The sequence below is a fragment of the Erpetoichthys calabaricus genome, chromosome 6 (assembly GCF_900747795.2).
Source record: "Erpetoichthys calabaricus chromosome 6, fErpCal1.3, whole genome shotgun sequence".
Taxonomy (NCBI): Eukaryota; Metazoa; Chordata; class Cladistia; order Polypteriformes; family Polypteridae; genus Erpetoichthys; species Erpetoichthys calabaricus.
The window spans coordinates 73,916,465-73,943,132 of NC_041399.2; the positions used below are offsets into that span (position 1 = coordinate 73,916,465).

Consider the following 26,668-nt stretch of genomic DNA (forward strand, 5'->3'; position numbering starts at 1 on the left):
AGCCACAGCATTGAGATTACAAGTTTTAGAACTGTTCCTATTTTTTTTTGGTTAAATCTGTTCTTAGTGAGTGCTTTTACTTAGTTTTAGTTGTAGACTGGGGATTTCCCTCTTGGGACATGTCCTGATCACACTTAAATGGCTGATTGTGGGCAGGAAGGTGTACTTATACATTCACATGCCTATGTCAGTTTAAGGATTTGTTTAATTGGTTTGCACAAAAAGCAAATGAAAACAAAAGTTTGGTGAAAATAAAGAGCAAACTCAATGCATTCAAAGTATATTGTGTAACTTCAAATACAACTCAATACAAATATTCCATCAAAAGCTGACCAAGTCATGTGAAATTTCCGACTGGGAGAGCTACATTTCCTGTGCATATGAATGCAGAATAAACCCTAAACATATTTCTGCACGTGGGAACATTTAAATTTTACTTGGATGAGAGTTCTTCATTTTTTGCTACCATCTCCTTGGGTATTTTCCAAGAAGTTTGTATTTATTGTTATATTTTTCTACAGCTACTTTGCTGAACTATATATTTAACTCAATGCTGTCTCACATTCTTTTTTATGAATAATAAAGATCCTCTTTAATAAACTGTACTATAACAACTTGCGGTTTTGCCTGCTCACTGCTATGGCAAGGTTGGATGCGAGATCAAGTCCCAGTGGATTTCTTCTGGCATCAGGGGCTATGGTCATAACACTTTATATTTTATAATGGACTTCACCCAATTTCATGCAACAGTGCTGTGAAGGCAAATAAAAAAAAATAAAAAGTTAACATAAGACGCAATACACTTTTTACTTACTGTGTATTTTATTTAAAAAAATATTATTTAATTACACTTACAAAAATCTATTATGATCCACAAATCACACGAGACAGTCCTCTTTAAGCCAATCAATTCCCTTTCAGGTTCTCAGTATCTTATAAATACAGGACAATGTACATCTATTTCACCATTATTAACTGCTGCTTCTTGGCAACTAATTTATTCATACTGTTTAAGTGAGAAACTGAATTGCTGTAGTACTCAACTAGTAAAAAGGACAGTGCAGAGAATGAGGCCAAAACCGATTTCCCAGGGTCCTTTTTAAGAAAACTGTAGAAAATGGAAAGCATTTCTCAAATTTTTGACTGGTTTAGTTGTTGGTAGATATTACTTGATGTATTCATTACTGGGATGAGGCAAACGGACAGAGATGGAGAGTGTAACTGATTTAGGTACATTTCCCTCATTAAATTATAAAAGAAATAAAACTTTAAAATAAAATTTAATATCAGACATTAATTTTAGTTTTCAAAGTTCAAATTAAAAAAAAAAAAAAAAAAGACATCAGCGACTCATGTATACAAAAAACTCTTGCAATTTGTTTAGATTTACAAATATTGCCACCTACTGGTTTGAGAAAGACTTTTGATCTGTTTTCACAACTGTCTTTGTCATGACTTTTGTTCACTGTCTCAACATTAATGTGGGCTGAAAGCAAACATTTCAAGAATAAACAATAAACCTGAGATAAAAGAATATTAACAAATTACAAATTTGCTAGATAGGTGTTGGCTAGATACAATAATATGCAGCACAGGTTTGAATCCCTTCCTTGTAACATTAGCTGAAGACTACATGGGCTTATGCATTGTGTTGATGATCATTATCAGTGAACATCTGGGAAAAGGCCAAGAGTGCTATGGTGGGGGTTGAAAACAAAAATACAAACACAAAACACAAATGCTACAGTACACCATGGATGATCTGCAAGGACAACAAGGTAACTGAATTATCAAGAATGTTTGACAAGGCAAAGCAAAGACTCTCTGCAGATGTTAACCTGCTTAAAATGATTTTAGCAGAGGTAATATAGTGTTTACAGATCTTCACATTGCTTTTTATAAAGCAACATTAGCAATGTTAATAAAAACAATTCAATGAAAAACACATTTCATTGTTATTCAATACACAGGACCAATAAAATTTATTCAATATATTACAAGTATATACATGTAATTTAAAATATTAAAATAGACCATATCATTTTAGAACAATCATTCAAAGGCAATTCAAAAATAGGGTTTGCTGTGATTTCACATCACACTGTAAAAGTAACTTTTTCTCTGTGAGTAGGCAACATTTTACAGTATTTAATGTGTTAGTCAACATACAAAATTGAGAAAAAAAGCTGAACGATGCTCAGTGTGTATGGCAGACCAATAACTATGTATGGAACAATAGTTATGTAAACTTCACTACAGTCAACAATACACCTTTGTAGAAAGAGTAGAAATCAGTAATGCATGCACAGCATAAACATCACAAATCTAAAACGTTTGCAATTATGGAACAAGTAAAAATCAACACATGCTTTAAAATTAGGCCAACAACACAAGACAACCAATATAAAACTTTGGTCCATTAAAACATTAGACAATCTGAACATTTTAACAATCAAAATATCTATTCTCTTTTTTACAAGTTAAAAACAATAATTACATGTTTATTTACAAATGCACAATCATATGTATAAAATAAGTTATTTAAAAAAAGAATACATTTAGATAACATCATATAGTCTGTACAATTATAAACATCTTCACTACTAAGTGAATTTTCTTTTTTTAGTTCGTTGCTCTTAGAACTTGTGTAGCAATATAGAGCGACACTTGATTGTGGTGAGGAATCCTGCAAACACTTTTGCAGTTACCTGACCACGAGGTGCTCATGTGCATTTACTAATGGCTGAATCCAGCCATTCATTCTCCTGGCTCTCCTTATTCAGCAGCTTCCAGCGCCGCAAACTTCAGCTTCCAAACCAAGTGCTTTTGTTGCCTACAGGGCCGTAGGTATTCTGTTCTCCACTGCCTTCAGCAAGTTGCAAGCAGGTCCCATTTGCAAGGTTTCCGATACTCTGTTTAGTGTTTTTTTTTTTTTTTTTTTTTACCATTAGGTAAAAACAAAGATTGATGTTTAAAACATGAACCTTACTCTTGGAGCTCACGGACTGTAAGCTCATTTTGCTTGCAACAGTGCAGGGTGTGGTAAGGGCTCCGGTATGATGAGTTGGGTAGTTTTCCTGCAACTTTTCCATCACAGTGGTGTCTGTTGTACTGTTATTTAACAATATGCTCCACTCTGTAGGGCTCCCATTATCATATAGGTGTCAACTCAAAGTCGTCATTGACATCAACTAGTGGAACATAAAATTCTGGAATCTCAAAAATACTAATAGATTTATATGTTGCAGGGTCAAGTTCTTGTAATTTGAGTTGCCATTCCAGTCTCTGCACAGCATTCAGAGCAGCAGCCTCATGCTGCTGCCTCATAAGAAGGCAAGTCTAGTAAAAGGAAAACAAAAATATTATCAGAACACAATTAGATCACAAACTTATTACCCAACCCATCAAACATATTCAAATAAAACTATGAAACTCTTGGGCATTTTGACTAGCAAAACCCAAAATTATAATAAGGGAATAATCAGTATACTAGAAAATAGGTCATTGTGGCAACTCCTAGACCAGAATTACTATGCATTTGCTTGACATGCAAATTCCTCACCATCATTAGTCTACTCTCTCTCTTGGTCATGCTGTTCTTGCATCAGTCAGCATTCACATTACCTCTAAATTATTTCATTAGTTATGATACAACACTTTTTTACTTTATGAAAATGAGGCACTACCTCTTTCTAGTCGATGTATCAGTGTAATGAAAAGGCTGTTTCCAGCAACTGACGGTACTACTGTACTCATTTAGGTAAAGGTTCTTCCATTGAAAACACTTGCGTGATATATGGAAAGCAATAGCTAAAGTGGAGACACATTATGCTAACCTGGTGAATCTCAAGTTGTTATGGCTAACCAAGCAATCACAGGACAGGACACTACATAAAGAATAGGAAATTGACAAAAATGCAAGTCAGTGGATCATTAAGGCATTAGTGAGACACCAAGTACATAAACTTTGGAAAATCACTGCTACAGTTAAGTAAAAAATGGCTGTTTGCCTCGTGAAAGTGACGATCATCTATGCCAAGATGATATGGAATATCACATAGGACCGCTAATGAAAAATGTAACATTAATTCTACAGGCGGTTGATTGCACAAGCCAAATTTAATAAAAGTTCAGTGATTCTTAGTAAGAAATAAAATATCCTTAATTGTACTTTTCATCTCAAATACTTCTATGCTCCACATTGCTGAATTAAAACAACTTATTACCAAGTACAGTAGACAGCAACAACACAAAATGTTCTCATTCTTTTAAGAGTTTATCTGATAATTTATCTAGCAAATAAGGACATATCTTGTACATCTAAGGATATTCACAGATACGATACTTACTACAATGCACATTTGTGACTGTCTTTAAGACAGAAAACCATGGATTAAGAGAAAAATGGAGCTCATTTTGGAGGAATGACTGAACCTTTTTAAAGTGCTTATATTTTTAACGTTACGCAAGTGTAGAAAATTTAAGGCCTCGATTAGAAGGTAGGCTAGGCTCTCACAATTCATTTCTTTGGGGAAGAGGAAGAAAAAAAAATGCCAAAACGCAGTTCACATAGTATACTAGAATGGGGGGAGTCATAATTTCTATGATGACAGTAAGTTTAGAGACCACAACTGCTGATGGGATAATTTATTTCTGATGAAATTAACACTAATGTATGTTACTACACTATGCAACATTAAGTCTAGGTTGGCATGCTTAATTTAAACATACTAAAATACACATAAATGCAAAACCTCACCTTTACATTTACCAATTAACAAAAGTCATTCAAACACCTAGAAAATGTTAAAGAACGTCACTGATATACTACTGGCTGCTGATAATTCAGAAATTAACTGAAGCTGTACCATTTATACATATATGTTTTATAAAATTCTGTTGTTTGGAATTAAGGAGAAATGTGATGACTATCTCCCCCAAAGAAGGTATACACACACTGTCAAAGGCTGCTTAGAAGGAATAGTTAACCTGCAAATATTAGAATGTAAAACCTATAATAGCGGTAAATAGATAGTCACATTCAAAAAGTAAGTAATGTAATGATGTTAGAGCAGGAATGGTCAAGTATGCTCTATTCATTTAATGTAAGAAATAAAATGAGTGCAAGGAAGACAGTTTTTACTTTTCTGAAATGCCTCCAAATGGACAAACAGAAAAAAAAACATTTAGAGTCAAAGAAAACTGTCAACGATTTAAAAATGTCTAGTCAGATAAACACAAAAGAAAATCAGTTATTTTATGTATTATACATACACAGTATACATCAGCTTATAAGCATGGCAGCAGCCAAGACTTTGACTCTCCGTTTCTGAAAGTGATGTTCCTCAGCACAGGCTGGTAGAAAAGTAATTACATCCTGGAAATCTTCATTCTTTGCTAATCTACACCCACAATTGTCATCTTATAATCCTTTACTTGAAGTATTAAAATGTGCTATGATGCATCAAATGCTATAAAAAGATATGAGAGGAAATGAGAAATGTTACAAGTATTAGGCAAGAAAGGAGATGCCAGACAGAGGGCTGAGGAGAATTAAAGGGAACCCCCCATAAGATGTGCGTACAGAGGATAGCAGAAGGTAGAAATCAAAGGAACAATCCTGGGAAAAACATTCTGAACTTGCAAAAATAATATTTAAGGTCTACATTCCAACTTTAAACAATTACATCTTGCCTGAAGAAGGGGCCTGAGTTGCCTCAAAAGCTTACATATTGTAATCTTTCTAGTTAGCCAATAAAAGGTGTCATTTTGCTTGGCTTTTCTCAACTTTAAACAAAAAATGGAAACTACTGCTATAGTCAATTACTAACAAAACAGAGTAGTTACAGGATAGGAGACTGCATGCACCATTTAAAACAGTTTCTCCAAACATGTAACATTGGGATATATGTCTATTGTTTAATATTTGAAAAGAGAAAGTATTAAAAAAAAATGTGAATGAAAATTTGGAGCAAGTATAGGGTGGGTTGATCTGGCCAGACAAAGAACATATGCCCAATCATGTGAACTTTACAGTGTAAACGGAAGACCTGCTTTGTTCTTTAGGTCTCATTGCTTAAAATAAATGTAAAATTAGTCGAGTCACCTCAAACTGAGAAAAAGGAAGAGAAAACAGAAAAAAACGGAAACAGAGGTGTGGCAATAATCATTTTTATGACAGCAAGTCATTCCTGAGAAAAGGGTTAGTTCATCAAGAGTGATGGTGGCTTCTTCACCAGGCTGAACACTCAAGAGGGGTCATTTTGTTTAGAAGTGCATACGTTCACACGCAGGTAAGAGAAACAGTTCAGGGAATGGCATTATGGGGGGGAACTGAACTTTTTGAACTGGTAACTGAATAAGGGCCAATTGGCACTACAGCGATAGACCAATTCTGTAATGTAAGAGAAGTCTAAAGGGGCATTACTGCAAAATAGCTATAAATTATTAAAATGAAACAAAGTACACTTTTTTTTTTTTTTTAACTTTTAATAGTTGAAATTATTTAGAACTTCAAGCTGCTATGCACAGAGGATCCAGAAACAATGCTAAAGGAGAGAGAAACAACACAAAAATAACTCTTCTCCGTGGCCTAGAATCAACCATCTTAATAAACTCAGGGCGAAAATCCATAAACGTAATGATTTATCATAGGCAAGACAATTCAGACAGGCGAAAACTTGCTCAGCATGAAGATATAAAACAATCACATTTAGGGAAAAGGATAAAGGCTGTGAAAGATATACAGTACTGTACATGAACCACTAGACAGAATCAGTTGCCATTTCTGTTTGAACAAAGCCAGTTTTGTCAAGATACAGCAATTTTGATATTACTATTTTCAGCCTTTGGGCCACTATCTATAAAGGTCTTGTGCTAGAACTCATCAAGGACAGTCTGTAAACTGAACCTTAGTGGGTGTCTATTTTATTTAAGTAATGAAATGTTTTGTTAACAAAAGAATGAAGCATCTGGAAAAAGGGGCAGATAGTTGGTCCCACAGCTGGACTGAAATTCTGGGGGTAAATTACACAGCCCTAGGTCATCTGAATACTTCATGTTAGTGCTGGGCGGTATGACCAAAATTCTATATCACTGTATTTTTCAAAATTATACCGGTTTCACTGTATTCAACTGTATTTTTTTCCCATGCATGAGTGGATGTTAACCACATTTTCTACTGCAATTACTGCAGTAGACTGGCTAAGAATAACCTATTCCACTGTCATGAGAATTGTACATTGTACAAAAAAACATTTTAATGTGCACACAAGTATTAATACAGGTTTGCATGGCCCCATAAAGTGATAGTTTTCAAGGGGGTGGCACTAATGAAGAGAAGGAATCACATTGCACAACAGTTGCAGTAAAAATATAGAACCTTTTAATTGAACAAAATTTGCAAACAACTTAAACAATAATTTTGACAATTTATTTTCAACCATCCAAAGAGGCATTTAGACTTAGTAAAATATCCAGAGGTGCTTGTCAAAAGTTGTATTGCACTGAACCTATCTTAGAAAAGGAATAAATAGTAAAGATTCTTTGTAAACCAACTACACTTTCTGTTATAATGTTAACAATCTCTGTCCACTGACACGTTAAAATGACTTTTTAAACAACTTTACCATCATTAAACTGCTTAATATTTAATCTAATAAATAATATCAATACAATAAACAGTGCAACTTCCAGTAATAATACTATTACTTCAGGCCCAGGTACATTACACAGTATTCACCAAATAAAAATAAAAAACAAATGCAACTTGGTGATGACATCTTTACCAACTGATCCATCATATTGCAAATTGCATTAATATGGACCTTGCTTCAAGTTAAGCTATATACATAAATAATACAACTGCAACTTATATTTATAATGCTATTTGTGATATAGCGGGTCCATGGCTTCAAAAAAAAAAAAAAAAAAAAAAATGGCCAGTTTTTAAATCCAGTTAGCTGTGTCCGTCTCCGTGGGCGTGATTGCACGACTGCGGGGAGTTGAACAGGTAATTGGGGCGAGTCGCACCTGCACGTGCAGTGCGATCATTCTCAATTGCTTCATCGGCTTCCTAAGGCATGTGATTAAGGCACTGCATCCACGGAGACATATTTATGGGCCAGCAGGATAGGGGGAAGGAAAAAAGAAAAAAAAAACAAAAAAAAAAACAGAAGGAGGTTAAAGAAGGGAAAAGGCAGTCATGGGAGAAGAACCAGACACCAGGAAGGAGAAAACAGCATGACCTGAGGCTCCGTGAGGGAGCGCAGGCTGAGGCGCTCTAGGGGCTGGTTAGCCCCACTGACTAATAAGCGTGTAGAGTGGGGCGAGCGAGATGTAAGGCAATAATAATAATTAATTTTATTTATAAGGCACTTTACATTAGTAGTAAATCTCAAAGTGCTACATAAAAATATTTAACAAAGACAAAACAAGATAAAAACAGAGATAAAACAACAATAGTGGCATTCTTATTAATATGCTTTCCTAAATAAAGTCTTGTAGCTGTATTTTTTTTTTTTTCCCAGAGGCGTGGAGCAGCGACTACAAAGGCCTCCCAATGGATCCCAGAATCGACCGAGTGAGTGCAAAGGAAGACAGGAGGTGTGCCGACCTCGGATGGTCTGGCTGCGCAATGTGGCGGCAGCCAAGCCGGGGGTTGGCAGAAAGAACTTCGTACTGCAGAGGCTCCGCCGGCAACACCAGTGATGGGTGAGCCAGGGAGACAGAAGGTGGTGGGCTGCGATAGGGCGAGGACAGAGACTGCATTTTAACAGATTTATTTATTATGGATTTTATCCCCACGTTTCACTGGTTTTATGGATTTGCTATTTATTTGGGTACTGTATTTTTGTTAACACTGCACAACGGACACTTGGTTTTACTTTTTGACTGTTTTTAATAAAAGCTCTTGAGCACTTTCCACCATACCCTGGCTTCAATGAGATTTGTCAGCTCATCTTGGTCATAACTATCGACAGTGTTGGTTCAACATGTCGACCCACGTGGGAAGAGGGAGTCTGTAGGGGACCAGCATCATAACACTATTACACAGTATCCAGGTACATTACACAGTATTCAAGTATTGGAGGAGGGGAGGGGGCGGGGGGTGGTGGAAAGCTTGGCTTTGTGAGAGATGGCCGCCAGTTTATCCTGGCCAACACCCCTAGGCCGCTAGATGGAGTCCTCCCTGCAACATGGAGGTGCCCCGAATTCCCGCAGGGCATCATGGACAATGGAGTTCAGCTTCACAGCCCTGCTGGATACCGTGGGGGCCACCAGGGGACGCTGCAGGGAGGCACAGGGATTTATATTTTCCTTATAGCTTATACTTATATATATATAAGTACTCCCTAGTCACGGGGACATAAGAAATGAAGTACTTCCGGGCTGAAGAAAAGGAAGAGTTTTTATCTGATCCGGAAGTGCTATGGAATTACATGGACTGAAGGACAGAAGCACTTCCGGGTCGAGCACTATAAAAAGGACTGTGGGAAACCCAGCAGACTGAGCCGGAGTTGGGAGGAAGTGCGACAGAGCTGCTGGGTGGAGTGAAGGATTTGATTATTGTTGATTTATTGATTATTATTGTGTGTTGTGGGAGTGGAGGTGCTTTGTGCACAATATTGAAGAAATTTAAATTATTTCTGATACTTTTACCTGGTGTCTGGACATGTTGTCTGCGGATTTGGAGGTGTGACAGCACCCCCTATTGTCACAGCTTGCAGTATTAACTAGTACTATAGAAACAGCAGTTACACATTTTAAAATAATAACGATCCACATCCGACCTTTTAAAACCAAAGTATCTCCAGACAACAGACATGACTCCCTTTTTCGGTTCTTCTATTTCATCATGTTCAACTTTATCGTCTGCTACAGCTTCAATTTCAGAATGTTCTCTGTCCATTTTCACCGTGCAATAACTCCACTAACACATGTACTCCGTTGCATGCGTATTTAGCAGTGTAGCAGTGAAAAAGGTCCCCCCTTAAACAGTTTCCCACTGCGCCACGTTCCAAACGTTGTTTAGGCTATTTAAACTGGTGTTGCGGTATAAGAAAAATCCATATCATAACAAAAATAAAACATGATTTTCAGTATGAACCAATAAACCTCCCAGCACTACTTAATGTCATTAAGGGAGCTTTTAATTTCTTGTGCTGAAATAGTGACTTCAAAAAAAGATTTTTCTTCTTTTAACAGACATGGAAGTTAAAGTTTGTCAAAATAATTTATAGGATATGATGGTACTGAAGACTACTCAAAGAATAATTCTAAATAAAAGCCACTGAATTACTTCATTTGTATTATCTAGTAGGGAGGCTTACCTAGATAGCAACGTCTATGTAACAAATTCTAGCAATTTACTTTTTAAACTTCTAAGCTCTCATGAATGATTTTCTCAGCAGCGACATCAGAATAACCTATAGGACATCACCCTGCCAAACTAAAATCCATCACACCACTAAATCTGACTCTACAGTAATCCCTCGCTATATCGCACTTCGACTTTCGCGGCTTCACTCCATCGCGGATTTTATATGTAAGCATATTTAAATATATATTGCGGATTTTTTGCTGGTTCGCGGATTTCTGCGGACAATGGGTCTTTTAATTTCTGGTACACGCTTCCTCAGTTGGTTTGCCCAGTTGATTTCATACAAGGGACGCTATTGGCAGATGGCCGAGAAGCTACCCAACCACAGCGCGTATTATGTATTAAATAAAACTCCTTAAATATATTGTGAGCACGGAGGCTGTTTGCACCCCTAGAGGACACGGCCGCTCCTCAAAAAACGCTGAAAGATTACCTTCACACTGCTCCCTTCTTTGCTGGGCTTACATGTGGCTGCTTTGCAAGCGATATGCTTCCCGCATGGTGCTTCGCATACTTAAAAGATCAAACAGCACGTATTGATTTTTGATTGTTTGCTTTCCGCTCTCTCGCTCTGACATTCTCTGCTCCTGATGGGAGGGGGTGTGAGCAGAGGGGCTGTTCGCACACTGGCCTAGAGGATACGGATGCTCCTCTAAAAAATGCTGAAAAATGCTTGCTCCCTTCCATGCAGCTACAGTACTTTGTCCAGCGGTGCTTCGCATACTTAAAAGCCAAACAGCCCTATTGATTTTTGACTGTTTGCTTTTTTCTCTCTCTCTCTCTAACGCGCACTCCTTTGAAGAGGAAGATATGTTTGCATTCTTTTAATTGTGAGACGGAACTGTCATCTCTGTCTTGTCATGGAGCACAATTTAAACTTTTGAAAAAGAGACAAATGTTTGTTTGCAGTGTTTGAATAACGTTCCTGTCTCTCTACAACCTCCTGTGTTTCTGTGCAAATCTGTGACCCAAGCATGACAATATAAAAATAACCATATAAACATATGGTTTCTACTTCGCGGATTTTCACCTTTCGCGGGGGGGGGGGGGGGGGTTAGGGTCTGGAACGCAACCCCCGCGATGGAGGAGGGATTACTGTACATCCATTCAGTGCCCTTTCCATATACCACATATTTAAAATTGCATTCTCCATGTTTAACAATGTGAACCCCCTGATTCCAGACATTTAAGAAATCAATCACAAAAAATCTTGTTCAAGGTGATTTGTATATTTAACATTTGGGAGTGTGCCGAGGAAGTAAGCAACATCCTTTAAATTTTAGGCAAAAACATTTGTGGCAATAATATTTACAGGTTTTTGTAATATGCAAATACATGTGCGCATACACACACACACACACATGTATACACACATGTATACACACATACAGTGCATCCGGAAAGTATTCACATCACTTTTTCCACATTTTGTTATGTTACAGCCTTATTCCAAAATGGATTAAATTCATTTTTTTCCTCAGAATTCTACACACAACACCCCATAATGACAACATGAAAAAAGTTTACTTGAGGTTTTTGCAAATTTATTAAAAATAAAAAAATTGAGAAAGCACATGTACATAAGTATTCACAGCCTTTGCCATGAAGCTCAAAATTGAGCTCAGGTGCATCCTGTGGTAAATTCAGTTGATTGGACATGATTTGGAAAGGCACACACCTGTCTATGTAAGGTTGACAGTTCATGTCAGAGCACAAACCAAGCATGAAGTCAAAGGAATTGTCTGTAGACATCCAAGACAGGATTGTCTCGTGGCATAAATCTGGGGAAGGTTACAGAAAAATTTCTGCTGCTTTGAAGGTCCCAATGAGCACAGAGGCCTCCATTATCCGTAAGTGGAAGAAGTTCAAAACCACCAGGACTCTTCCTAGAGCTGGCCGGCCATCTAAACTGAGCGATCGGGGGAGAAGGGCCTTAGTCAGGGAGGTGACCAAGAACCCGATGGTCACTCTGTCAGAGCTCCAGAGGTCCTCTGTGGAGAAAGGAGAACCTTCCAGAAGGACAACCATCTCTGCAGCAATCCACCAATCAGGCCTATATGGTAGAGTAGCCAGACGGAAGCCACCCCTTAGTAAAAGGCACATGGCAGCCCGCCTGGAGTTTGCCAAATGGCATCTGAAGGACTCTCAGACCATGAGAAAGAAAATTCTCTGGTCTGATGAAAGAAAGATTGAACTCTTTTGTGTGAATGCCAGGCGTCACGTTTGGAGGAAACCAGGCACCGCTCATCACCAGGCCAATACCATCCCTACAGTGAAGCATGATGGTGGCAGCATCATGCTGTGGGGATATTTTTTAGCGGCTCTTGACCTCAGACTGGAGCGATGGTTCATCTTTCAGCAGGACAACGACCCTAAGCACACAGCCAAGATATCAAAGGAGTGGCTTCAGGACAACTCTGTGAATGTCCTTGAGTGGCCCAGCCACAGCCCAGACTTGAATCCGATTGAACATCTCTGGAGAGATCTTAAAATGGCTGTGCACCGACACTTCCCATCCAACCTGATGGAGCTTGAGAGGTGCTGCAAAGAGGAATGGGCGAAACTGGCCAAGGATAGGTGTGCCAAGCTTGTGGCATCATATTCAAAAAAACTTGAGGCTGTAACTGCTGCCAAAGGTGCATCAACAAAGTCTGTGAATACTTATGTACATGTGATTTCTCAGTTTTGTACGTTGAAACACAGTCATTAACTGAAACAGAAACAGCTGTGTAGGAGGCTTAAAACTGGGTGAGGAACAGCCAAACTCTGCTACCAAGGTAAGGTTGTGGAAGACAGTTTCATGTCATGGCAAGATTGAGCACAGCAACAAAACACAAGGTAGTTATACTACATCAACAAGGTCTTTCCCAGATAAAGATTTCAAAGCAGACTGGGGTTTCAAGATGTGCTGTTCAAGCTCTTTTGAAGAAGCACAAAGAAACAGGCAACGTTGAGGATCGTAGACGCTGTGGTCAGCCAAGGAAACTTGGTGCAGCAGATGAAAGACACATCAAGCTTATTACCCTTCGAAATCGGAAGATGTCCAGCAGTGCCATCAGCTCAGAACTGGCAGAAACCAGTGGGACCCAGGTACACTCATCTACTGTCTGGAGAAGTCTGGCCAGAAGTGGTCTTTATGGAAGAGTTGCAGCCAAAAAGCCATACCTCCGATGTGGAAACAAGGCTAAACGACTCAAGTACGCACGAAAACATAGGAACTGGGGTGCAGAAAAATGGCAGAAGGTGCTCTGGACTGATGAGTCCATCCATCCATCCATCCATTGTCTCCCGCTTATCCGAGGTCGGGTCGCGGGGGCAGCAGCTTGAGCAGAGATGCCCAGACTTCCCTCTCCCCGGCCACTTCTTCTAGCTCTTCCGGGAGAATCCCAAGGTGTTCCCAGGCCAGTCGAGAGGGATAGTCGAGCCTCGGATTCAGGAGGAACTGATGAGTCAAAATCTGAAATATTTGGCTGTAGCAGAAGGCAGTTTGTTCGTCAAGGGCTCGACAGCGATACAATAATGAGTGTCTGCAGGCAACAGTGAAGCATGGTGGAGGTTCCTTGAACGTTTGAGACTGCATTTCTGCAAATGGAGTTGGAGATTTGGTCAGGATTAATGGTGTTCTCAATGCTGAGAAATACAGGCAGATACTTATCCATCATGTAATACCATCAGGGAGGCATATGATTGGCCCCAAATTTATTCTGCAGCAGGATAACAACCCCAAACTTTCAGCCAATGTCATTAAGAACTATCTTCAGCGTAGAACAAGAAGTCCTGGAAGTGATGGTATGGCCCCCATAGAGCCCTGATCTCAACATCATCGAGTGTGTCTGGGATTACATGAAGAGACAGAAGGATGTGAGGAAGCCTACATCCACAGAAGATCTGTGGTTAGTTCTCCAAGATGTTTGGAACAACCTACCAGCCGAGTTCCTTCAAAAATTGTGTGCAAGTGTACCTAGAAGAATTGATACTGTTTTGAAGGCAAAGTGTGGTCACACCAAATATTGATTTGATTTAGATTTCTCTTTTGTTCATTCACTGCATTTTGTTGATTGATGAAAATAAATGATTAACACTTCCATTTTTGAAAGCATTCTTTGTTTACATTATTTTTTCACACCTGCCTAAAACCTTTGCACAGTACTGTGTGTGTGTGTGTATATATATATATATATATATATACTAGCAAAATACCCGCGCTTCGCAGCGGAGAAGTAGTGTGTTAAAGAGGTTATGAAAAAAAAAGGAAACATTTTAAAAATAACGTAACATGATTGTCAATGTAATTGTGTTGTCATTGTTATGAGTGTTGCTGTGTTTTATATATATAAAATACACACACACACATATAAACATATATATACATATACATATACACATATATACACATATATATACATATCTACATATATATATATATATATATATATATATATATATATATATATACACATCCACATATCAACATATATATATATACACATATATACACACACACACACGCTTTATGGGTGATGATTGTTTTACTCTTTTTATCTTTATTTTATTTTATTGTAGAATCAACTCCTATCTGCGCACAGCAGGGCAGCCGTGGGCGGATGCGTATGGTGTATTCACTCCATGTTATCGTGCATTGCGCTGTCAGTGGTATTTTGATAAAAGAATTTGAACAACATATAAGAAGCGTATAAATTATTAAACAGTAAAACATTAACATTTAAGAAGTAAAGTTACATGAAGTACTACTGCAGTGCCTTCGGGTATACCTCATTTTTTGTTTGCCCATTACATGCTTAAATGTATACATTTTTTGGTGCACCTACCCGAGAACACGCAACATATAACCGAGCGTGGGAGAAGCATGGATTTTAAACACGCGTTGAGTTCATCTGCTGGTCTCCCTCGTGGAATAACTGGTAATGTTTGACTAAAATGTACAGCGAGTAAAACGACATTACCTCCTATTTTTTTTTTTTACGATCTCTGAGATCTTGCTTTTTTCGGTTCAAGGCTTCATAAGCTCTTTTATGTTGTATGGTGTACTTATCCCAAACCATCATCTTTGAATGTTGCAAGACTTTCGCCTTGTATGTAGATCGGGGTAATTACATTCATTGCATTCCTAGTCTGAATCACAATCTGATTGTATGGGTGGTTACCTGGCACTGTAGGGTTGCCACCCGTCCTTTAAAATACGGAATCGTGCCGCGTTTGAGAATGAAATTGCGCGTCGCGTTTTGAATCAATACTGGACGGGATTTATCCCGTATTTTTTTTATCATTTTTTTTTTAAAGCAGCGTCTCATGCAAATCATCCCACATGCATTTTATGAAGATGCCTCCTTTCCTACTTTGGATTGGGTAATACTTGATGTCATCATTAGTTTGATTGATGTTTTTAACTGTCCAGTGAGGAGGGCGTGTCTTTTAAGTACAGTCTGCAAAGTGTTGGCACTGAGATGTGGCGTCAGCGCCATAGTTGAAGCCCCTAATGTTGCGGTGAGCAAGTCGGCTAACATCTGCCATGTGCCGTCTTTCAGTTGCGAGAAGCAGATCATAGAATGGTTGAAACTGTTGCCCCTAACGTTGCGCCACGGCGTGTGGTTCGTTTACACCTCGTGTCTTCTCATTAAACTTTTATCTCGCGAATATGTTATTGCAATCCGCAGCGGGAGCGTTTCTATAAACTTAATTGAAACTTACGTTTTACACCGTGCTTTGTTTCCCTTATGAACATGCTTGTATGCTTAACTCGCTCCGTTCTCAATTGTTTAATTAATTTTTTGCTCTTCGCTATTTGCGGCTGTTCCTCCATTTCCCCCTACTTCGTTCTTTTATCTCGCGAATATGTTATTGCAATCCTTAACGGGAGAGTTTCAATAAACTGATTGAAAATAGTTTTGCATTTACCTTTTTAGTAAAAGGCGAGCTTTTAAGCCTGAGAAATCACCCCGTAAATGCACACGTTTAATTGGACATGTGTTAATATGTATGGTTACACAGTATTAAAAGACAGTCAAAAATTAACGTCATTTACCTTCGTTCCCGCGTGTGACTCGTGCTGTAAATGTCTTCCTTGTTTTTAGTTCACGTGATTACGTAGGAGGCGTGATGACGCGATACGTGACTCCGCCTCCTCCATTACAGTGTATGGACAAAAAATATGTTCCAGTTATGACCATTACGCTTTGAATTTCGAAATGAAACCTGCCTAACTTTTGTAAGTAAGCTGTAAGGAATGAGCCTGCCAAATTTCAGCCTTCCACCTACACGGGAAGTTGGAGAATTAGTGATGAGTGAGTCAGTCAGTGAGGGCTTTGCCTTTTATTATTATAGATATACATATATATACATATATATATATATATATATATATATATATATATATATACACACACATACATACACACACACACACAGTTAGGTCCATAAATATTTGGACAGAGACAACTTTTTTCTAATTTTGGTTCTGTACATTACCACAATGAATTTTAAATGAAACAACTCAGGTGCAGTTGAAGTGCAGACTTTCAGCTTTAATTCAGTGCGGATTGTTTTTTTTAAAAAAAAAAAAATGCTTTAGTTGCCTCACATTTTTAAGCAATCGTTTTGTTCACGTCTGCACTTCAACTGCATCTGAGTTGTTTCATTTAAAATTCATTGTGGTAATGTACAGAACCAAAATTAGAAAAAAGTTGTCTCTGTCCAAATATTTATGGACATTTATGGACAATATTTTATATTTATGTATATACAGATACAGACACACATACACATATACACATATTTTGATGTGTACGTCACTGTCTTGCACCTGAGAGAAGATGCAGAGTCCAGAGGCTTTCAGAAAACCAACTTTATTCTAATCAAAAAAGGTAGTGTATTTATTCAAACAGGTTACACAGTAGTTAGCACCTACAAAAATAGTCCCAGGAAGGATAATCAGTGAACCAGCAACAGGGTCATGCGAGCCCATGCCTCACTGATGCATGTGGGGAGCGAACGATGGCTCTTCTGTGGGATCTACTTTAGCACAAATTTCTGAAAAACATAATGCTGGTCAAGAGACGAAGGTGTCAGAATACACAGTGTATCTGCATATGGGGCTACGTATCCATAGACCGGAAAAACAAGTGCTGGAGAAACAAGTCCAAACCATAGAGGCCCCAGCTCGCAACTTACAGTACAGGGATCTGGGGATCTGCTGCCAACATCTTGGTGCCAGATACCATAGGACACCTCCAGAGGTCTTATGGAGTCTATGTCTTGATGGGTAAGAGCTGTTTGGTGGAGTGAGGGAGACTTGCACAGTATTAGACAGGCATTTTTTATGTGTATATAAGAAATAATTACTGATTCTGGATCTCAGTGTATTGTGAATGGCAGCTATTATTTTCTCCTCATCTAATTACCCTAAGTTCTTGTCTATAAGCCGGACTCATGTATTAGCCGGAGACCAAAAATCATACGAATTTTTAAAATAAAATCGTATCATAGATAAGCCGGACTCATGGATAAGCCGAACGTACTATAACCTATAACTAATAGAAGGGAGGGAGGTCAGTGGTCTCACTCGCGCCCATTTAATTTCTTTAAGGGGGGAGAGAGTGTGAGATATTGCCGTCTCTCTCACTCCCCGCATGGCGCGGTTGGAGCGGCCGGAGCGCGTTCTTTCTGCTCTGGGCGTCGCCGAGTCAACACGAGCGCGTAGCGGTCATTTAAATTGTGATTTTATATGTAAGCATATTTAAATATATATCGCGGATTTCTGCGGACAATGGGTCTTTTAATTTCTGGTACATGCTTCCTCAGTTGGTTTGCCCAGTTGATTTCATACAAGGGACGCTATTGGCAGATGGCTGAGAAGCTACCCGGATTACTGTTCTGTCTCTCTTGCGCTGACTATCTGTGATCCTGACGTATGGGGATTGAGCAGGGGGGCTGTTTGCACACCTAGACGATACGGACGCTCGTCTAAAAATGCTGAAAGATTATCTTCACGTTGCTATCTTTTGTAAAGCTGATTCCTGAAAAGACATGCTGCACAGTGCTTCACATACTTAAAAGCTCGAAGGGCACGTATTGATTTTTGACTGAAAAACAAACTCTCCCTCTCTCTCTCTTTGTCTGCTCCTGACGGAGGGGGTGTGAGCTGCCGCCTTCAACAGCTTTGTGCCGTGGTGCTTCGCATACTTAAAAGCCAAACAGACATATTGATTTGTTTGCTTCAGTCCTTTGAAGAGGAAGATATGTTTGCATTCTTTTAATTGTGAGACGGAACTGTCATCTCTGTCTTGTCATGGAGCACAGTTTAAACTTTTGAAAAAGAGACAAATGTTTGTTTGCAGTGTTTGAATAACGTTCCTGTCTCTCTACAACCTCCTGTGTTTCTGCGCAAATCTGTGACCCAAGCATGACAATATAAAAATAACCATATAAACATATGGTTTCTACTTCGCGGATATTCTTATTTCGCGGGTGGCTCTGGAACGCAACCCCCGCGATGGATGTATAAGCCGGACTTATGTATAAGCCGATATTCTGTTTTTTCATTTTCACAACTTTTTTCCTTAGATAAGCCGCGGCTTATTGACAAGAACTTAGGGTACTTGTTCCTATACTTAATATACTGTAAGCACTTTTTTGCTACTTTACATAAGCTGTGATGTTATGTAAAAAGTTGTTCGATTAGGGTTAAACAGCAGCACAGAGGAAGAACAGAGTTGAATTTTAACTCTCCTAATCTAACTGGTAAAATGAGTGTTCCAGATTACACATGACAAAGTTTTTGGTGGTTCTTTTTGGATCTACAAAAATAAAATATGACAGATATGTGAAAAAATATGCAGGCTGTGCTTTTTTTTGCCATATTTGTACATGAAAAGGGCACAACTTGACTAGTGTTCTGAGTGTTGCTGTTGTTTACATGCTAACCATTAAAAATAAATGTAGAGTCATATATACATATATACCCAGTACTGCAGAAGAGGAGAAAAAAACAACCATAAATTAACTAATTTCTAATGAGGGAAATGGGGGCTAAACAAACTTACAGATGTAAATTGCACCACAGCATTTCATTACATTTGGTCAAATATTAAGATTTTATTTAGTTTTACACATTTTTTTAATTGAAAGGCTTGTATTATTGCCATTCAGCCAGAAAATAAATAATGATAAATATTGGCTAGAGTGATACATTTACCTCTCTTGTTCCTGTCTTAACATTTTTTGAGTGCGGTGCTGCTTATATTCTTCACAAACTCTTTTCACACAACACATCTCAACACCTTGAAAGCAGTGTTGAATTTTTTTAGAAAGGCTGACTAGCTTTTAAAGAGTTCTGTGCATACAAAGGACGTATTGTCAATTTTCACAACCACTGATTTAATTTATGTTGTTTATAGCATCTCAAGGCCTATTGCATTTTAATGCTGTTCTTTTATGAAAGCTTTCCAATGCATTACTAATTTTATGCTGAGACAAAATTGCAACTGTGAATCAGTAACCAAAAAGAGAAATAAGATGCCTGTCACAGATCAAAGAAAGCAAACTCAGACAATTTCAGGATTTTATCTTAAAAAGAAAGAAGCAACAGAACATTAGTGATGTTTATAAATACCAGAATAACATGCAATTCATTAAAAAAATAAAATAAAGTGCTGGTATGAGGACAGAATGATTTTTCATGTTGCTGCTGGAACTAAGTTTAGGATTTTTTTTAAGATTTAAAAAAAAAAAAAAAAAAAAAAAAAAAAAAATTCAGAACAGAGATTAGAACCAAGACAGAGTTAAAATGCAAAAAATAACGCACACAAGACTCATTCAATTAGTGTTTTGTAGCCCTTTTTGTATAAAATGCTACTTAAATAAATGATAAATAATAAACACTGGTGTACCAGACTATAGTCTACTTAATTATTTTGACAATATCTTGTACTTACCTTAAGTTTGTCAAATTTGTCATCAACATCTTGCAACCATGACATAAACTGCCGAGCATTGAAACGATCTCTAACAGATGTCTTGTTGTCATCAGTCTAATTCCAAAAAAGAAAAAAAAAATTAAAACCCAGGCTACATCATTCTTCTGGAAGCCATGAATATCAATAATAAGGTATTTTTGAAATACTTCAAAAACACTGGAACTGATCTTATTTTTGGTGTTTATTCAGATCTAAACTGACATGTAAAGAGAATATTTTTTCCATGCAAATAACTATTAAAATTCTTTATGTAGATCTCATTGTTCTGAAAGCTAACTGGTGAGGTAAACGTTCAAAATCAGTAGCTGTATACGAGTTAGTCAAGTTTAAGGAAGGCCAATCTTTTAACCCTAGGGTGGCACAGTGGTAGCGCTGCTGCCTCACAGTAAGGAGACCTGGATTCACTTCCTGGGTCCTCCCTGTGTGAAGTTTGCATGTTCTCCCCATGTCTGCGTGAGTTTCCTCCAGGTGCTCCGGTTTCCCTTCCATAGTCCACAGACATGCAGGTTAGGTGCAATGGCAATCAAATTTTCCTTGGTTTGTGCTTGGTGTGCGTGGGTGTGTGTGCCCTGCGGTGGGTTGGTGCCCTGCCCAGGGTTTGTTTTCTGCCTTGCGCCCTGTGCTGGCTGGGACTGGCTCCGGCAGACCCCCATGACAGGATATAGCGGGTTGGATGATGACTGACTGAATCTTTTACCCCACTTTAAAAATATCTGATGACATACACATTTTAAGAAAGAGGAAAAAGTCAAATAATTTTTCACCTAATCAATTCAGTAAATATGTTAATAGCATAAAACTTCTAAATATAACCAAAACGTCTTATAAGTAAAATAATTTTACCTGTGAATCATGTGGCATATTGTAAACTTCAGCATCCAAGAGAACAGTACATGCACTGAAAGGAAGTGTCTGATTAGCCAGTGTTCTAGCAGCTCGGTAATGGACACGAAGAACTTCTTGCTCATTGGATACAGTAAGTTTATCCTGAAATATTGAAAACAAATTAGCATTCCTGCTAATCACATATATCATGTGGCAATTAACATACACACACACACACATACATATATGTTTATATGGTTATTTTTATATATTTTAAGTCCTTATAAACTCTCCCACATGGTTTATAAATATTCCCCATACAGTTATACAGCATAAACCCTTTACATTCTTAGTTATTAGGTAAGATTCGTTGAAATTATGTATGTAAACACAGTTTATATACTACTCACAAACATACGTATCATATATCATTGAGGAGTTTTATTTAATACGTAATACAGTTTTAAACATATTGTAATTGAGTAGGTAATATAAAAATACGTGAAAAATCTACAACATGTAAATGCTGTACATAAAACCAAAATGTTATTTTAAAGATACTGTAGAGCATCTCCGATATCACATTTGTCACAGACATTACGATAGACAGGCCACCGGCAATAAATACCTACAATGCAAGGAAAAAATTGTATAAAATGTGTGCACAGTTACAATAAACGTACATACATGTACTAATATATAGTGCCTTTGATTCTTGTAAGTCTAAGCATTATCCTCTGATGAAGACCCCTGATAGGGGTTGAAAGCTCAGGAATAAAAACTACTTTATGATACGTGATTCATTTTTTCTCCCTTCGTGGATCTCCAGCTGCCAACTCCCGCATGGAGTTTGCTAAAAGACACCTGAAGGACTCTGAGATGGTGAGAAATAAGATTCTCTGGTCTGATGAGACCAAGATAGAACTTTTTGGCCTTAATTCTAAGCGGTATGTGTGGAGACAACCAGGCACTGCTCATCACTTGTCCAATACAGTCCCCACAGTGAAGCATGGCGGTGGCAGCATCATGCTGTGGGAGTGTTTTTCAGCTGCAGGGACAGGACAACTGGTTGCAATCGAGGGAAAGATGAATGCGGCCAAGTACAGGGATATCCTGGACAAAAACCTTCTCCAGAGTGCTAAGGACCTCAGACTGGGCCGAAGGTTTACCTTCCAACAAGACAATGACCCTAAGCACACAGCTAAAATAACGAAGGAGTGGCTTCACAACAACTCTGTGACTGTTCTTGAATGGCCCAGCCAGAGCCCTGACTTAAACCCAATTGAGCATCTCTGGAGAGACCTAAAAATGGCTGTCCACCAACGTTTACCATCCAACCTGACAGAACTGGAGAGGATCTGCAAGGAGGAATGGCAGAGGATCCCCAAATCCAGGTGTGAAAAACTTGTTGCATCTCTCCCAAGAAGACTCATGGCTGTATTAGCTCAAAAGGGTGCCTCTACTAAATACTGAGCAAAGGGTCTGAATACTTAGGACCATGTGATATTTCAGTTTTTCTTTTTTAATAAATCTGCAACAATTTCAAAAATTCTTTTTTTTGTCTGTCAATATGGGGTGCTGTGTGTACATTAATGACGGAAAAAATTAATTTAAATGATTTTAGCAAATGGCTGCAATATGACAAAGAGTGAAAAATTGAAGGGGGTCTGAATACTTTCCATACCCACTGTGTGTGTATATATATATATATATATATATATATATATATATATATATATATATATATATATATATATATATATATATATATGGAAGAGAAGGTCTGTGATACGGTTTGCATATTTGCAGTTGGAGATCCACAAAGGGAGAAAAAACGAATCACGTATCATAAAATAGTTTTATTCCTGAGCTTTCAACCCCTATCAGGGGTCTTCATCAGAGGATAATGCTTAGACTTACAAGAATCAAAGGCAATATATAGCAACACATTCAGTATGGGGGGGGCAATGGGGGGGTGGGTGGAGGTGACTAAGTCAGTATAATCAAGGGGGGGGGGGGGGTTGTATAGTTTAATTAATGTGTATATGTCCTTCTTAAGTTGGCATATGCTGGGTTTATGTCCAAGTGTCTGTTGATGGCATTTTCATCTGATAGCCAAGACTCGGCCAACTCTCTGGCGCTTTTTGTACTGGCCTTAAATTTTACTTTTACGTTGTCCCAGTTGAACTATACAACCCCCCCCCCCCCTTGATTATACTGACTTAGTCACCTCCACCCCCCCCCCCCATTCTGAATGTGTTGCTATATATTGCCTTTGATTCTTGTAAGTCTAAGCATTATCCTCTGATGAAGACCCCTGATAGGGGTTGAAAGCTCAGGAATAAAACTATTTTATGATACGTGATTCGTTTTCTCTCCCTTTGTGGATCTCCAACTGCAAATATAATATATATATGTGTATATGTGTGTATGTGTGTGTGTGTGTATATATATATATCTATATATATATATATATATATATATATATATATATATATATAAGTATACATGTGTAAGTTGAGACTCTTACTACTAAATTGCATTATATGGTGGTTTGGGTTAAAATAACACTAATATTACTTTGTCTGCTTTTCTTACCCGCTCAATACTGTGTTGTAAACGAAGCTTCATTCTCACCAATTCTTGCTGTTTGAATAGTTCCTTTAATGGTTCTAACAATGAAGGAGGTGGTGTTATCTATGAAACAAAAAGTTAAATGGCTGAACTGAAAATCAAAGATGCACAATAGGATCTGCTTAATCTAATCTGAGAAAAGCGCTATATAAATGTAATGAATTATTATTATTATTAATCAAATATCAAAATATAAAGACAGCTTTGCTCAGTACAAAAACATTTCTTCCACATTTTGGTGGAAACTTGCATCAGTTTTAGTACTGTCAACATTTATAACACACCCACGTTAAAATTCTAAAATAATGTTTAATTACTCTTAAGACTGAACATAAACTGTACTATATTCTAAAAAATGTTCCTTCCTGCATGAATAAACTTGAATCACATTTTGTCATGTTCTTCCCCCATGTTGATCTTCCAGAATAAATAAAGTAAGCACATATTGAGATCCTGAAGGAAAAGGCAACATCAAACTCCAAACATAAACAAAACAGTTTTTTTCTTTTTTTTTTTACTTCAACCTATAAGTTCTTACTACTGGGAAATGAACTAACGTCAATGAGGACGGACAAACTCTTACTATTTTGGGTTATGACACTTAACTGGCAGATCATAACTTGTGCCAGAAAGGACTATCAGTAACACTGTCTTAGGTCCTTTATTGTTTAAACCATACATGTCAAGAGTTCAAATTATATATATATATTCTAAACATTCCAAATCAGTTGTTTTAAGCAGTGATACTTTGGGGAAGCACCATAAGAAAACACAAGAAACAGCAACAGACTTAAGTTAATTTGGGAAGGCTGGCTCTGTTCTGGGTACTGTCCTGGACTGGAGGAAAGAGCAGAAAGATGGAGGTCTCCTAAGCTGCTGGCTATCACGAGTAATACTGCATTTCACATCACCTGCTTAATACCCTGTTCAGCCTAAAGAGCATCTTTCTTTAAGGTGGACTTGTCCACAGTGCTCATTACAAGAAAAAGTATAACTAGACTGTTGGTTGCTGTTAGATGTAACAAAATATCCTTTGGATAAATAAACCTTTTGGTATTTTTATTTATTTACTTATCTTCCTAAAGCGTAAAGTCACAAGTAGACTGCAGAGCTTCCTCTGTTTGATCGACACGGGCATGTTCACTAAGAACTGAAGTGACTTTAGCTGCAGGTGGAAGCTCCTGTTGCACCCTACGCAACTGTGTTTGATCTTATTCAGGAAAAGATCCCAGTCGCCCCACGGGAGAAAGACTTTCCGAGACTAAGGTCATAAAGCTTATGAAACCATTTTTGGACAAAGACAGAACCATAAAGACAGTTGCGTGGAGCTTCCACCTGCAGCTTAAGTCACTTCAGTACACATGTACTATGTCAGCATGCCCATGTCTATCAAACACAGGAAGCTCAGCAGTTTACTTGTGACTTTACGCTGTAGGAAGATGAGTAAATAAATCAAGGTAAATAACATTCAATCTGGCTTTTATATAAGTAACATATAAATTGTTTTTTATGTAAGAACTATCACAAAACAATCACAAGACTTCACACAATACGTTGGCAAGCTCTGTAAGCCGTGCTGCTTCATTGGAGGCCAGGTGTGGGGGCAGACTGACTGGCAGGATGACGCCCGACCACTGGGTGCATCCAAACGGTGTCATTTTTCGCCTTTATGCCTGGTGCAGCTGCATTGTTCTTATATGTGAGTGGACGTTTCTTGTGGGGGTGGGTGCTTCTGTTCTCTTTCTCCAATGTAGAACCCTCGTCGTCATCACAGTTCACCTCTGTTATAGCATGTCTTTATTTGAAAACTAGCAGTGTCAGATCAGGGGTGAGCGTGAATGCGACTGAGAGAATAAAACTGAATAATAATAAAAAAAAAATGCTAACCTTTACAATTACCATACATTTACACTGACTGTTACAGACTCATATCAAATGTATGTTTTTATTGTATAATTGTAACAGTAAGAGCAGCTCACTACTCAAAATGTTTATTTTGGGATGCAACGAGGCTTGAACCGGCGACCTTTTGAATAGGAGTCAGCAGTTCTTATCGCTGTACTACCAAAGAAGTCTCGACAACAAGCCACACTAACCCGATTTCTTTTTATTCGGTTATAAATAAAAGTGCACTTGATCCGTTACATTTTTTATCTTTTGTGAAAGTGCTCATTTGATATTTGGACTTCAGTCTTCACACATTATACAATTCATGTCAAAATTTTGTTGTTAGTACTAAAACATGGAAAAAGTTTTAGTTTTAGGAATGTGTTCAACATTTCTTGCATTTCTGGTCATCCTACACTTACACAGATCTTTGTAGACATGGAACTCACATGAAATGCATGTGATCCAAATAACAATATATTTTTTTGCCTATACAGCTCTTGGTACCTGACTCCCTGATAAACAAGGCATGAACTGGGAGAGATTTTTGCACTTTCTGTAGCGGTGGGAAAATGGGATAGTAGGCTGCTTGGGCTTATCAACACATTTACAAGACCAAAGATGCTGACAGAGAGGTGCGATCTGATTTAAGGTAGGCTGGATTTACGAGTTTTTTCGTAAGCCTTGGTAATTCTAATAGATTACAGAGACAGTTATTTTATGCAGTTCACTATTTAGAATTGAATGTGGTTTGTGTAAAATATAAATATCTGCAACATTACGTTTATATATAGATAAACACATTCCCTATATTTATATTTAATGATTTAAAGATGTACAGGTTAGAAATCACAATAAATATTTTGCTATTCAAACAGAGATTAGTAATTGCCTTACAAATGGCTAATATATTTTGTAATTTTATTAAATAAATAATGAATGCATCTGG

General features: G+C 37.9%; 1 protein-coding gene across 3 annotated transcripts in view; it reads right to left on the reverse strand.

Moving 5' to 3' along the window:
- Window positions 1–803: 803 nt before the first annotated feature.
- ankrd12 (ankyrin repeat domain 12) overlaps window positions 804–26,668 on the reverse strand; it is a 275,819-nt gene continuing 249,954 nt past the window's right edge. For all 3 annotated transcript variants that reach the window (XM_051928869.1, XM_028803702.2, XM_051928868.1), the window contains 4 exons: window positions 23,797–23,895; window positions 21,217–21,360; window positions 20,332–20,427; window positions 804–3,339 (listed from right to left, as the gene is read on the reverse strand). In XM_051928869.1, the coding sequence (XP_051784829.1) occupies window positions 3,154–3,339; window positions 20,332–20,427; window positions 21,217–21,360; window positions 23,797–23,895 (525 nt within the window). In that variant the 3' untranslated portion in view covers window positions 804–3,153. The remainder of the gene's footprint in view (window positions 3,340–20,331; window positions 20,428–21,216; window positions 21,361–23,796; window positions 23,896–26,668) is intronic.